The following is a 15,353-nucleotide window of genomic DNA, read 5'->3' as shown; positions in this document are numbered from 1 at the left end:
TATGAAAATGTTTGATTCACAATAAACCGAGAACGTAGACGACTATGCATATCGATATGCATGTCAATAACGATATGTAAAGTCGATATTACGCATTCTGATGTTATTTGTGTATAATTGACCAATGGCGTTCTCTCATGAGTACAAGGCAGCCAACATAAACACAGGTTAACCAACATCGAAATTTCAACTGAATCATTTCATTAGGTACGGTACTATAAATATGCCCATGCATCTTTATTATCACAACCTGTTTTAAGTCTACCATAATGTAAAATAATTAGAGAAGAAACATTTGTAATAGAACAAAAATGAACACAACAGTAGTTATTGAACTGAAGCATGAATATGTAGTGTGTAATAGAACCAATACAGTAATAAAATATGATTCACTTTCGATCGGTGTTCAAAGATGCAGCTATTGAAAGCCACGTATTCTCCTTCATTTTCTCATCTTTATATGAGGCGCGCCGCTTATCGTAAACGTGAGGATTTTCCTCAACACTCAATATTAGAATCTCATCAAATAAAATTCGCTCCACGATGCACAGCACAGAACAAAATAATGCATAGGTTATGTCACGGTCTTCTTGCTAAAAAATATACGACGACAAAATAGCTTTTAGATGGCAATAGAATGAATCTAGTGGGCTGTGATCAGAAATGTGAATGCCAAAGTTGAAACTTGGCCAACTCTCCGTTCCCGATCCCGGGCTCTAGCAAGCTTTTCGTTAATTGTGAATGCTCACATTTAAATGTACACATTTTAACAATTTTACCGTTTTCGTTTCCGTTCTGATTCTCGTTTCCGGTTTATTGTGAACCAGCCTTTAAAAACACAATATTCTTCCACATATCCCATTATAACCTTGACTAAACAATGTCATGATGACATATTTTCTTGACAGGAGTGTTCCATAGCTACGAACATAGATATTATTTTCATTCCTCCTCTTCCCTCTTATGCACATTTGTGATTAAATTTCTTTCTTATGATGCAACACACAGCTTACTCGCTAGCCCAACAACCAAGGGCAGGGGCCAGTAACGTTGAATCGAGCTGTACCTAGGTATAACAAACCCAACTGAATAGATGTCAATAACCCAAAATTACGATCCACAAAAGAAAAGTGCTTAATGTAAAGTACTTAGTATGTGTTACAACATAAGTAATAAAGTAATCAGTTACTGTATGTTACAACTTACATATCGCTGTTTCAGGCAACTAGAAGAACTCACTAACAAGAGAGAGACAGACTTAAACAACATGACTGACAAATATGAGTTGCAGCTCAATGAATGTAATGTGCAGATAGAAGAGGTAAGTAGAAAGAAAGTAGAGAAGGAAGAGGATTTTATAGTGATAATGGACGGCCATGATGATGACGGTGATAATCACGTTATCACAATGCTTCCAGGACATTTCGTTGACTACCTTACGTCCACGGACTTTTTGTCCATGATAATTTTGCGTCCAGTACTATACTTCGTCAACTACCTTACGTATACGATTATTTTTTTGTCAAATATTACACTCCATCCAGTAATTAACTTAAAACCTACCAAGCAGAATAAAAATACACTAAGTTATCAACAATGTGTTGTCGATTGTTGGCAGTATCCATGGCATTACAACATCTGTTCAAATTTTTAGTAGCTCTAACATCGCACATGTTATTATTTCACTGAGGGGTAAAATATTCTGATGTACTGTAATTTCTGCTACCACTTTGATCCAACTAACAAAGATCAGAACGGTATTGGAGATGTAGAAAACGAGTGATTTGTACGGTAATGCTAGATTTATGACAAATAAATTTCTGAATGGAAATATACAGATTCTGAAGGAAGGTGTCCTTGAGTGAAAAATATTGGAGATCGAGAGAATTAATGATTTCATTGTCAGAAATTCAGCATTAGCAAGCAACAACACAATTACGATAAAAATGATTTTTTGTATGTTTTTGCCTTTGTCCTTATTAACTTTATTAAACTACATTATTTGTCTATATCAAATTTTGGTATTTTAGCATTAAATCCACTTTACACATTTTGCATGATTACGTACATGACAGTAGCTCTTCTCATGCTCAACTTTTTATATTTCTTTCTTTTATGCGTCTTTCTCATTTTCTAAATATTTTAATCTACGAATAAGAAAAAAATGTATGTGAGAAGAAACTGTACAAAAATCCATTCATTAAACCTAACGTTTTACAACTGCTGGTTTAAAACACAGCTCAAGTTTTGTCCTAAGTTGTTCAATTCTTTTATTAAAAAACCTGAACTAATGAAATTCATCAATGACAAATTAAAAAAAAAAAAAGAATTAAGTACATTATGTCATTTATTTTAAATGAATCTTTTAAAATATTCCTTTCTGTAAATTACATGTTTTCATTATGTACCCATTAATATCTGTAAATGTTATGTTTTTAGCCATATATATAATACTAATACTAAATAATTAGTTATGCTCCCAAACACGAGATTTGCTCATTTGAGTGACGCTAGAATATAGTTGTTTATATTAAGCTATATGTTTGTTTGTAAATCTACTTCTATAATATTCCACAATTTATTTCAAATAAATTTCAAATTTATTAAAATTAGCTTTTAGTCACGTCTGTTTATTAAATGTCTCATCCATGGACATGATTTATCAAGCCCACAGACGTGACGAATTTACGTGAATCCAATAATTTTGAGGTCGTAAAGTTTCTCTTTCCAAGTAATGTCTAAACCTCTATGTCTATCTATGTAATGTCTATCACAGCAAGTACTCCCCCCATCGAGACTACTATAAGTACTGGCAGACTATTTCCTTATCCAACAACTGCTCTGAAGATGGCCACAACACAGCGGTCGAAACGTCAGCCAATAACACCAAGACAACACGGTAGAAGCCCTGAAGCTTATCCACACACAATGTCTAAACCTGCTTATCCTACTTATTAAAAATGAACAATTTAATATTTACAAAACTCACATGTCCACAGATGTGACAGTATGACCTTAACAAAATCAAAATCTAATAATTCAATAGGCATTACCTCGCCAGTATATTAAACAATAACGGAACCAATATGCTTCCAATACAGTATGGCTGGCCGATAATAACATGAAAGTTTTAAATCGCATGGATGAAGATGAAGACTTTGACACTTTGTGGATGTCTGACAAATCACATTTTCATCTCATTAGTAGTCACTTAAAGCACGTCCTTTACAAGAAATAAATGGCAGACTATGTACTTCATGATTTAACGTATGTTCTTTTTGAAAAAAAAAAAATAAATTCTTGCGTCAGTAACCAACTATTTATAATCATCTGTTCCTCTGCTAGGCCCTGTATAATCTTAAGGGTATGAAAGAATCATTTCTTATGCTTACAGTGTTTTCTCTAAGCGAGAAGACACTGAATTAATGCTGCGTACTGTCTCTCTATTTCTAATACTATCAACTCAACAGGCAGTCCATCTCCAAGCACACAATTTTAATTGTTAGAAATCATTTTGTTTTGTTTCTATAGTTACATATGCAAGCACGACAACAGGCAAAAGTGCATGAAGAAATCAAAAGGCAGATTGAGGATGATGCAGATCGTGAAATTGTGGAGCTCAAAACAAAATATGAGAAGCAATTACATGAAGAAAGAGAGACTAATCTCAAGCTGCGAGGGGAAACTGGTGTTATGAAAAAGAAGTTCCTTAGGTAAGTTTTGACGAAGGTTTGCAGATTAACAAAAATTCATGTTGCAACACACCTGTCTCTGAAATGTACTTTTCAATATTCCTTAGAGAGAAGAGGAAGTAATGTTGGCTTATTTAGATCAGATTTAAATTTAACTTTATCAATATTAACAAGTTATTAAGAACATGATGTTTCGAAGGTTAGATATATTTTGTTCTGCATGTAAAAATGGAAGGCGAAACAGGAATTCTATCATTGATGCCATTAGAAATGGCCAAATCCTTTTCACTAACAATTGAACACAATAAAGTGGATTTAGTTATTTTTAACTGCTGTAACGACCAATATTCTTTTTCATTCATTCTCTTTTCAAATGAAGACGAAGATAGATTTAACTTTCGAAATACTGTGTCTGCTATATTTCATTAGAAATATAGTAAGTTCAATCTAAATAGTTCTGATATAACGTTCCTTTTGGAGTAAACAAGCCATTGGAATAAAATAACAGAAGAACAAATTGAAGGAGTAAGAATGAGGTACCGGTAGACCAAAGCCACACTTTTAACAAATATGGTTTCTTGTGAGAATTCATTTCTTACACATATGGGAAAGCTACTAGTAAAGTATTATGAAAATTACTCAACAAATGACGGAAGTATACGCCAGGTATGCTCATTCTCTCACTCCCGATTACGTTCTGTAATCACAACCTTCCAGTGTAGAGCATGCTGTTCCTCGTTCGAAGATCGACGGATGACTGCGGAAGGCAGTTCAAGTACTTAGTAAACGTACGAACAGTACAGGACAATGACATAGTCAAAACCTTCTGTAAGCAAACTATCATTCCGTACATTGTGGGAGGAAGACTATTTTTGTTGTGTGTTCGGTGAAAACGTAAAGTGTTTACTGTCTTGTAAAGTACTGTCAGGAATACTACTGAGCAACATAAAACAACATTATAGACTCTGCCACCCAGAATGTGCCGATGTAACAGAGAAGCTGTTTTCTGTAATAGGCCTATGTATTCATATACCAACGTTGTTGTTGTTGTTATTATTATTATTATTATTATTATTATTATTATTATTATTATTGTAGTGATTTTATTCCAGCAGAAATACATGTTTTGATAAAATAATTTTTCAGGGGTGCAACGTGCACAATTATTATTATAGTGATATTAAGCCCTTACATATAAATAACAGTAACAGTGTAACTGCAGATAGATTTAATTTTGGAGATGGTATCTTTGAGATATGTTAATATCTTTGGATTTTTTTATTCTTTTTTTCTACAGGCTTAACTGTTTGTTATTATTTTCGTTTATTTTATTATACTTTATGTGGTGATTTTAATATATTGAGTATATTACAGCTTCAAGAATTGTAAGCACTTAATGCAAGGTCAAACATTGAACAATTCAGAGTCTGTGTTTAGGAGCAAGTTATGTAGTATGTTGGGAATTAGCTAAGGCACTAAAACCCTTCACGGATGGTTAACTTGTAAAGAGATGTATGGTGCCAGATCAAAATATAGTTAATTATATCTCTGTAGCCTACTGGAACAGCTCAAATGTGAATTCACAGAATATAGATTTAGTGATTTTGAAGTATAGAGAGTGTCTTTTTGTTAATCTTTTCATACTAAATTTAGTACAGTCCGTGAGAGTGCAGTTCCAGGACGAGTTAATTGATCTACAAAGTAACGCAGAATTATTCTGAACTAAATGCAGAGAATATGACTTGACAAGCATAGAGTTGTTAAAAAAATGAACAAAACGAAATATCCCAAGATGAGCTTATTCGCTGCAACTATATTAGCTACCTTCGCCTCGACATATGTTTGCGAACAATTGTTTTCGAGAATGAAGGTTGCTAAATCGAAACATAGATCCCGATTAACAGACGAGCATTTTTTGAGCTAGCTGCGCATTGCAGTAAATTCGTTGGAAATATATTTTCGATTATTTGCAGAAAAAAATGCACATGTTGAATAGACCGCAATGTATGGTGCAATATGAAAATAACATTATCTATGATATAATAATACCAAACTACATTAAATACTGTGTAATAAATAATATAATACCTGAATATTACAGTGTATACGCTTTTCTTTTTCAAATTCAGTTTATTATCGCATTTGTAAGAGTGTAAGAACTATGCCACTGGCAGTGCTGCAATGTAGTTGCGGAGCCCAGTCCGTACACTGCGTGTGTTTTGCAGTGCAGCATCATCCGTGTAATCGGTGCTTTTGCAATTTTGAGCATACCTGGTATACGCCAAAGAAATTATGATACTGCACCTAATAGCATTGAACTCTAAACCTTTAATATGCTCTCCTGTAAAATTTTATCAGTGTGATTTAGGACTATATCAATTATTCGGAGAAAGTCAGTTCCTACAATTGCTTTTTCCAATCAAGATCTTATTGCATAAGCTGGGATTTGTGTCTTGTATCCTTTTGTGAGAAGCCATCATCTGAGAAACAGCTGAACTCCCTACATCGTGGGATCAATTTCTCATGGTGGAGTCATTGTTAATTCTAGCCACCTCTTTCTTTCGCGAACAGTGAACAAAAAGATAGTGGAATGATGGTAGAGGAAAGTGCAAGACTGTTAGAAAAACTGCTCCAAATTGTTCCGACTAAGTTGCAACTAGTACAGCTTATCCTAGACAACTCTATAAGCAGATAAGGAATATTAAGGGTGTTGCTTCAGTGAAAAGGAGTGGAAGCAGATACGTAAGTTTTGTTACTGTGCTACAGTTCAGAGAGTAGCAATGGCTGACAATGTCTTTGATAAAGCTGCAACAACAAACAAGAAGAAGAAGAAGAAAATATTATCTCAGTTTACTATACAATTGGTTTCAAAAAGAATGGGCTGACTCTTGGTAGTTTAAATGTAAAGTTTTTAAGTCAGGTTCACACGAGTAAACTCAATGTGTTCCAAGGTAATGCTATGACGTTTGTTCCAGTTGATTCTTTGATAATGACCCGTCTGCAATGCAGCAAGGGCAACGAATTGCTGTAGCGTAGGAGTAAGATTTCTGATTTCAGGATCAGTGTTTGTAAGTTCACTTCCCAGCAGGGTTTATTTTTTTATTGTATTATTTTATATTGTTAATGCCAAGTGTTAGTGGAATTTGTTAATAAACTTGGTTATGCAAGTCTTGCAAACGTATTACAGCCCATCATTCCTGGGCTATTATTAGGCAAGACCTGGCCTGTAAGTTATACAAAATTAATAGTTTATTTGCTTTTTCGAAAATCAGAAGCATATCAAATATAAGTAAACAAATTTATAGTCAGTTTCATGTGTTCACCATAGGACCTTTAGAACAATAATAAAAAAAAAAACTATTCGCATTAGAAACATAAATGCCATTATTATTTCAATTTAATTTAGTTTACTCTCTGTTACACTTATAGCTATTGTCCCACTAAGAAAATAAAACTTTGTCCTGAAAATACTTTTTTTTTTCCGATTAAAATTTATTTTATATAGGCTAGATTTGTCAGCTTTTATGCGCCCTTAAATTTAGGCAGAAATAGCTTGTCGATGTCAGTAATAGGAAATATTTAAGGTGGTAGTTAAAGTGCCTCACCAGGTATATTACTTCTGCTCACCATGATCCCAAACTCGAAATTGAATTTTTGCATTTTCATCTGTTATTGTGTGAGAAGTGAAAGTTGCTTGGACGAAAAGAAAGGGAAGTTGTTGGAACAAAGCAAGGCAACACTTGTTTCTAACAAGTGAGTTGGACGAGCAGTACTAACAAGGATTTGCCGTAGCCATTTTCAGTTTTAATTCTGTAAAATAAGAATGATTGTATTGCAGCTCCCAAAAGGAAATAGAAGAATTCAAGCACCAGGTGCACGTCCTTCAGCAAGAGCAGCTGAAGTTCCAGCAGATCATAATCGGCTTAGAGAGAGATATCTCGGATCTCAAGAAGGAGATCAATGAAAGGGATAGTACAATTCAAGATAAGGTAAGAAATCCAAGGAAATAAATACAATCAAAGACCTTGTATTATTAAATCACGGGATTATTAAAAGTCAAATATTTTATAGGCAGTGGCAGTTACATTGGGTAGACGAGGTGAGGCTAGGCCTATCCAAAAAAATCTGAAGTAAATGGGTTTTCACTATTAAAAATAAAAGTTTCGTTGATATGAGTAAACAGGAACGAAAGCAGTGGCGAACCTAAGGTGTAAATACTGGATAGACTGAAAAATCTGCTTATCTTGCATTCTTTTATAGAGCAGATGTTTATAGACTTTTCTATCAAAATTTTTTATGACATAGACCCCACAAGAAGATGATGACCACTCAATTTCACCTCCAGAGCACAGGTAAAGCAATATAACTTATTTGTCTCAGCCCACCCTGTTAGCCTAGGTTATTTCTTATGCCATGAAAACTGAAAATTTCTATTTTGTCTTCCTTCATCTGCTATTTTAATATGTAAATGTGGTGTCGATTTATATTTTGTTTCATATGTCCAACTTCAAAACAGTTTCTCTTTTAATTCTACAAATAATGAACTCAAGGTCCTCTCAATATGAGTTTATTTTAATATGTAAAAAACTCTCTCTCTTGATTAAATTAAACTCAACCATGCAGTGAATTCACAGAACAACCAATATATTGCGATGTATTATTGTGATCGAAAGCTAGTCTCATTTCGAATGCAGATGTAGCACCCACTCCCCATTCCCCCCTCAAGCTTGCGAATCAAGGTCATAGCCTTTAGAGGTTTCTGCCACAAGCCTCACACTGAATGACTGCCAACAGTGAACTCAATATATCAATGGACGGAATGCAACCAAGTGTTGCAATACATCGTTATTACTTATTATGAACTTATAGGCCTACTGTTACTGGGTATAACTCAAATTGTTTGGGTAGGCTAAGCCTCAAAAGCCTCTTAAGAGGTTCGCCACTGAACAGAAGTCACATTTTTGTACAAGTAATTGTATGGGTGTATACACTCTGTGGATAACTGATTTATTTACTTGTAGACACTCTATGGATAACTGATTTATTTACTTGTAGGTCAAATTAAAGTGCAGATGGGCTCTCGGATTATGTGTACTTGTCAAGGAAAAATGTTTATTTTGTACTCATAGAAGGGAATTATTTGAAAAGAATGTCAACTTTTACTAGTGTATTATCACATTAAAATCTTCATTTATCAATAACTAGAGTATTTACAAAATTTCACTAAAGCCTTTTCCTTTCTAATTCTGCCACAATCTTGCCATGAAATATGAACTCATCAGCTGAAACTTCTTGAAAAACGTATATAGTATATGAATTAATTATATTGTGCATGAAATAAAAGTAATACCACAGTATAGTATATACAATCACGAAGCTTGAGTTGTTGAGGGTACTAGGAACAACAGACTATGCCGGTACTATTTCGCATTGTCTGTGATGAGGCGATAGTAGCAATCCTAGTGGTTAGCAACTATCTATGGATGCATATTCCCTATGTATTGAGCTTCGTGACTGTATATACCAGACTGCGGTAATACTGTACATGTTCCATAGAGTAAAATATAAATGCTGAATCACTGTTGTCTTTAAATTTATATTCTTTAGGAGAAACGTATCTACGAGCTGAAGAGAAAAAATCAAGAGCTCGAAAAGTTCAAGTTTGTTTTGAATTACAAGATAACAGAACTTAAGAATCAGATTGAACCAAAGGACCAAGAAATCAAGGAAAAGAAGGAACAGATTCATGAAGTAAGTGTGTGTGTAAATTTTAAAGAACTGCAATGCTTGATATCTTATAGTATTTAGAAAATTTGTCATTCAAAATACATACAGTATTTTCAAATTAAGGATATATTACAAGCATGATAATTACCGGTAGTAACTATTGTTTATTATGTTTGCATCTCATACTAGATCCATGTGGTTGTATATTATCATGTATTTCACTTTGCAGTACTGCACGAACATTTTGAGTATTATGATTCCCAATTTAGTAGTTAACCGGACGTTTTAATTTGAATAACTTATCCTCACATTTATAAAAACATACACGTGTGTGAGGGCACACACAAATTCCTACAGATCTTTCATTATATTTCTGCCACTGTGCAACATCACAGTTTGCATTGAGGGGGAAAAGAGATAGCAAACTGTTGTAATGCTTTTTAAAACTCTGGCGCCCACAACCAAGATAACCCACTTGCAATTTAAGTCACTCACTGGCAGAGACATAATGCAACATCTTTAACACTTTGTCTCCATTCCTCTCTATTATCCCACGGTCCTTCTCTTATCCCCTTCTCCTCTTTTTTTTTTTAAGTTGGTTATTTAACGACGCTGTATCAACTACTAGGTTATTTAGCGTCGATGAGATTGATGATAGCGAGATCGTATTTGGTGAGATGAGGCTGAGGATTCGACATAGATTACCTGGCATTTACCTTACAGTTGGGGAAAACCTCGAAAAAAACTCAACCAGGTAATCAGCCCAAGCAGGGATTGAACCACGCCCAAGCACAACTTCAGACCAGCAGGCAAGCTCCTTAACCGACTGAGCCATGCTGGTGGCTCCCCTTCTTCATTCTCTATTAAACATTATATACCTATCTACACAAGATGTGGTCTTCCCCGTTCATTTTTCCAAGTCGTATCCATACTAAAATTATCTTTGGTAACTTTTCTTTTAACTTTCTCTTAACATGTCCCTACTATTCAAATTGTTTTTCGAATATGACTGTATCTCTGATTTTTCTCTTTTTGATGAAAATCCAACTGTTTATCAACAATTTTGCCTTTTAAGTTCCAAATTTATTATTCATATGTAATTATACTTCTAACTATGGGGCTAATTATGGTAAATTTAGTTTTTCTAGTAATGTGTTTGTTTCAAATGATACCATTTAAAGCAGCTATAGCTAATCCTCCCAATTTTATTCTTTGACTAGTGATGCGCCTCCTATAGCCTCTCCTACCCAATTCCCAACCTCAACCTGCCTGTGGTACACCCTGCTTTTAACAGATGAGGATCTGGGGACCGAGTCACAGCGGTATAACTGTTTCATCTAAAATGGAGGAAATGCCATTTACATAATATGTGCTGGCCTATCACAACACAACAGCATCCCTCAGCGGCACATGAGGGAGAGGTCGGTGGATCTAAATAACATCTATTTAGTCCTCCCGGCTAGGTCCGAAGGACCCGTTGACCAACGTCAGGTGCGGTCCTGCTTGCATAATGGGGGTTTAAGTCTGGTGATGTAACTGCCACATTGTAAAAACTGGTGCCCGTTAAGAAAACAGTTACATGAAAGCCACTTAAGATCAGAAGAAACTACAGTTCAAAAGTATTGGAAAGCACGACTGCTCATGGCTTCATTGCCAGATGCAAGGCACTAGACAACAACAACAACAACAACTAATCTCATTCTCCTCTTTTCCTTCATTTTTAAAAAAAATTATAGTTTATTTAAGGATGCTCGGCAACTGCCAAGATTATATCAGCATCGACGGTGTGCCGGAATTTTGTCTCGTAGAAGTTCTTTTACATGCCACTAAATCTAGTGCCATGAGCCTGTCGCATTTCAGCACACTTATATGCCATCGACCTGAGCCGGGATCAAACCTGCAACCTTGGGCACAGAAGGCCAGTGCTATACCAAATGTGCCACTCAGGGAGACTTCATCTTTAAATCCCTTGACAGAAATGACTTCTTCCATGCCCTAGTACCATGATTTCCTCGGTCTGCCACGTACTCTTCTTCCAGCTGGGACAAGAAAATTGAAGCCTTCGGCCATCGTTGTTGATCCATTGTATGAGGATGAACCCATTCCATCTTCCAAAATCAAATCTTAACATGTATCTCTCATTGCCATATAATTTGTTTTGTTCTTATATTAATAACCAAACCCATTTACCACATTAGTATTTAGTATTTATTTATTTATTTAACCTGTATGTTTCCTGGTTATGTACTCTATAAGGAAAAAAGACCTTTGCGGAGGCCGAGACGTAGGTGGGAAGATAATATTAAAATGGATTTGAGGGAGGTGGGATATGATGGTAGAGACTGGATTAATCTTGCTCAGGATAGGGACCAATGGCGGGCTTATGTGAGGGCGGTAATGAACCTCCGGATTCCTTAAAAGCCAGTAAGTAAGTAAGTATATTATCATAATCTTGTGCTGCAATTAACTGATAATCAGCAATGATATTTCACATTTTTATCAGATGGAAACAGAACTGGAAAATCTTCAGAGAATCAACACAAGTCTGGACCTTCAGCTAACTGAACTCCGAGAGAAATTGAATGCCACTGCCAATGAACTTACAACTCAGCAACAGTACAATCAGACTTCCAATGCAATTCTCCGGCGTATAAGATTTGACCTCCACCATGCCTCTGGCCTTATTCAAGAACCCAATAAATTGAAGGATGCTGTTAGAGTAAGTACCAATAAATACTACTATATGTAGCATTGCAAGGTATCTCCTTCCTGACAATTTTGCATGCATTCTTCAATAAACAGAGTTTGTTCAGTAAGTGCAACTGACTATGAATTAGAAGGGTCCAAGTTCGAATATAATATAGAAAGGCAAAGCAATTTTCTTTTTGGCAGAACTAGGGCTAGGACTCACTGAGCCTCTGTAAAGCCAGTACTGAACTCTTTTCTTCTTGAGATTAAAGTAGATGGAATTATCACTGATTTTCAGTTGGTGACGTTATGAAAGTAGGGAATTTTATTTTTCAGCCTGTTATGGACACTGAAACCACCGAAACCATGCATACAGAATCTTTACTCATTTCATAACAATTTATTTTGATTGAATAATGCATATTGTTCACAAATCTTATGTTACCAAACAAATGAGTCCATAATGTATAATATATAATTACACACTGGATCCCATAACCTTTGGCATACTAGCATATTTTAGTGTATCTAAAAATAGTTATGTATTTACGTTAAAGGATTGACCAATGCCATTTGGAGTAGTTGGAAATTATACAGACTGTTACAAAAATTCGTAGTAACACATAGATATAATTTTTAAATCGTGCTAAAGATGTTGCTTTGATAATTGATTCATGAATGATATGCCTACTGTTTTATGTCCATTTTTCAGAGTACACAGTACTTATGTCCACTTTCTTTTGTCTACACGTATAATATCCATAAGCATATCAGTCCACTTATTTCTATGTCCAGAGACCTGAATCTACTCAATTTTATGTCCCTAAGAATATGAATATTTTATTTAATTATGATTCAATATATGGATAAAATACAAAGTTCAGAAAAATTTTAGATTTAAGTTACAGAAACTAATTACTATGACAATTTTCGTTTTCATTGGAGACCTCTTCAGAATAAAGCTTCAGAGAGTAACTGATGCCTCTTAGGTATCTCTCAATTAATTGTGACAAACAGTATTTTCATTTAAATTTTTACAAGCAAAGTTATAAAATAGCAAAACGAAATAATTCCACCATATTTATGAACTACATTATACCATGTGTTTCTGAAAATGTGTTAAGATTGCTTTTACTTTGATTTGGAAAATATACTGTTTATTTCAGATTTGTAAACAATTAAAGTTGCACTATGTTTACAGAAACTCTACCACAAATACAGCCAAGATGCAGATTTCAGCTGTGTAGAAGACATTGATGCACAAACTGAATTCATGAGACAGAGAGAACATCTGGAACGCACTGTGGCATCTCTAAAGAGGCAAGTGTTCAAGGATACATCAGGGAAGCGTGATGACTCAGTCAGAGTAATGGAGGTAAGTCTATGTTATGATTTTGATTACTATGAACAATCAAAGACAAACATTATAAATGGACGTAACATTTCTGAAAAAAGATATTTAGTTATTATGCTTATGATGTACAGGAAAATTCAACACTCATAGTTGAACTCAACAATGTGCGCAAGGAACTGAAGACTGCACAGAGGCAAATATTTAACATGGAGTCAATCTTAGGACTCAGCAGCAAGTACATACACCCTAAAGAAGCCCAAGCTCGCTTGCAAATGGCAGTTACCACCCATCAAGATATACATAATGAATATAGAAGTAAACTGGAGGTAGGTCAATTTATAACATTCTTTCAGGAATTCTTCACATTACAAATTTCTTGGTTACTAATGTTTAAAGTATATTATTATATTACTAGCCGTACCCGTGCGCTCCACTGCACCTGTTAGAAATAAATATAAAGTAATTACATAATTAAAATAGGACGTTTGATCCAGGGAACAACTTTTACAACAGCGCAAGATAATCTGCTTTGCTCATTACCCAATTTTTTTTGCATTGCATTTATTGCATATATATTTGATGTATTTTAACATGATCCAATTGAGCACAGTTAAAATTTGAATTATAAAATAATGGATTGCTAAGCTAACGTACTATTACTGCATACTAAATCAATACACTCTCGTTGTTAGTTAATTCTCTGAGATTAAAATGAGTGTACATAAATATTATTTTAAGAAATACAGAAAACGAATGTACAAAATAGCCTATCAAATTTTCTGTGCATAAGAAGCTATTTTAATCTTACCTGTCCTCGATTTACTAAGATGTTACTGTAATAACATTATAGCATTATGTCCATCTAGAGAAACTACACTTTCCAATGGTGAAATAATAATTAATTATACAAATCGGTTAATTTAGCTTCTGATATTACTTCATACAAACACAGAAACATTCTCTGTAGGCTATGTTTAATAGCTTTCGATTGTTGATGTCCAAGGCCCCTGTTTCGATTGTTGTTGTCCAAGGCAATTTATAGACGAAGTCATTTGTTCTTAATTCTTTGCACTGTCTTAGATGGCGTTATTTTAATTTTAAAACTCATTTATCTCATTAAATATCAGTCCTATCAAAATTTTGTAAAGAATAAAACTTATCGAAAATCATTTTTAAAGAAACTTTTGTTATGTAACATTTTTCACAAAAATGAATAATCGAGATATTTCGATTTATTTAATTCAGGCCCCCTTATAACCCCCCTTTTAAATAAAGTATTTTGAATGCCATATAGCCTAAAATCTAAGTTACAACGAACTTAATTTATATTCCAATTTTCATATAAATCGGTTCAGCCATTATCGCGTGAAAAGGTAACAAACATACAGACAGACATACGAACAAAAATTTCAAAAATGCGATTTTCGGTTTCAGGGTGGTTAATTATATATGTTAGGACCAATTATTTTTGGAAAATCGAAAATTACCAGAAAATTTTCGGCTACAGATTTATTATTAGTACAGATTATTATTAACATAATCATATTTCCAACCTAGAACTTAAAATAAAGAGATTTAGATCGTAAACTTACGGTCTAAAAATATATATACGAAATTATTTTCAAAACCAAAGAAATGATAGTTGTTACTGATATAAAGCATACAAAATGAGACAAATGAAAGAAGAAGGAGCTTGGAATTTAAGAGATTAAGAAAATGAAAAAATTGAACTTATGTCTTGTAATAGAATCCTCATTCCTACCATAAATAATTTAAAAGCTGTAGAAGGTTCATTGACATTGATTGAAAGGGCATACTTCTTGATAAATGACTGTCCTGCACAAACACTGATATATCGGGTGAGGCACTTAAAACTGTTGTTTTCTAATGGT

The 15,353-nt window shown here is 34.2% G+C and overlaps 1 protein-coding gene across 1 annotated transcript in view; it reads left to right on the top strand.

The window, feature by feature from the left end:
- tous (testes of unusual size) overlaps positions 1-15,353 on the top strand; it is a 36,265-nt gene that overhangs the window by 18,655 nt on the left and 2,257 nt on the right. Inside the window, exons 14-21 of the mRNA XM_069815949.1 lie at positions 1,222-1,321; positions 3,532-3,713; positions 7,531-7,681; positions 9,300-9,443; positions 11,923-12,138; positions 13,309-13,482; positions 13,593-13,884; positions 15,241-15,320. Of these exons, the coding sequence (XP_069672050.1) occupies positions 1,222-1,321; positions 3,532-3,713; positions 7,531-7,681; positions 9,300-9,443; positions 11,923-12,138; positions 13,309-13,482; positions 13,593-13,884; positions 15,241-15,320 (1,339 nt within the window). The remainder of the gene's footprint in view (positions 1-1,221; positions 1,322-3,531; positions 3,714-7,530; positions 7,682-9,299; positions 9,444-11,922; positions 12,139-13,308; positions 13,483-13,592; positions 13,885-15,240; positions 15,321-15,353) is intronic.

The sequence above is a fragment of the Periplaneta americana genome, chromosome 17 (genome assembly GCF_040183065.1).
Source record: "Periplaneta americana isolate PAMFEO1 chromosome 17, P.americana_PAMFEO1_priV1, whole genome shotgun sequence".
Classification (NCBI taxonomy): Eukaryota; Metazoa; Arthropoda; class Insecta; order Blattodea; family Blattidae; genus Periplaneta; species Periplaneta americana.
The sequence above is the reverse complement of the archived record's forward strand: the minus strand, read 5'-3'. Positions and strand labels throughout refer to the sequence as shown.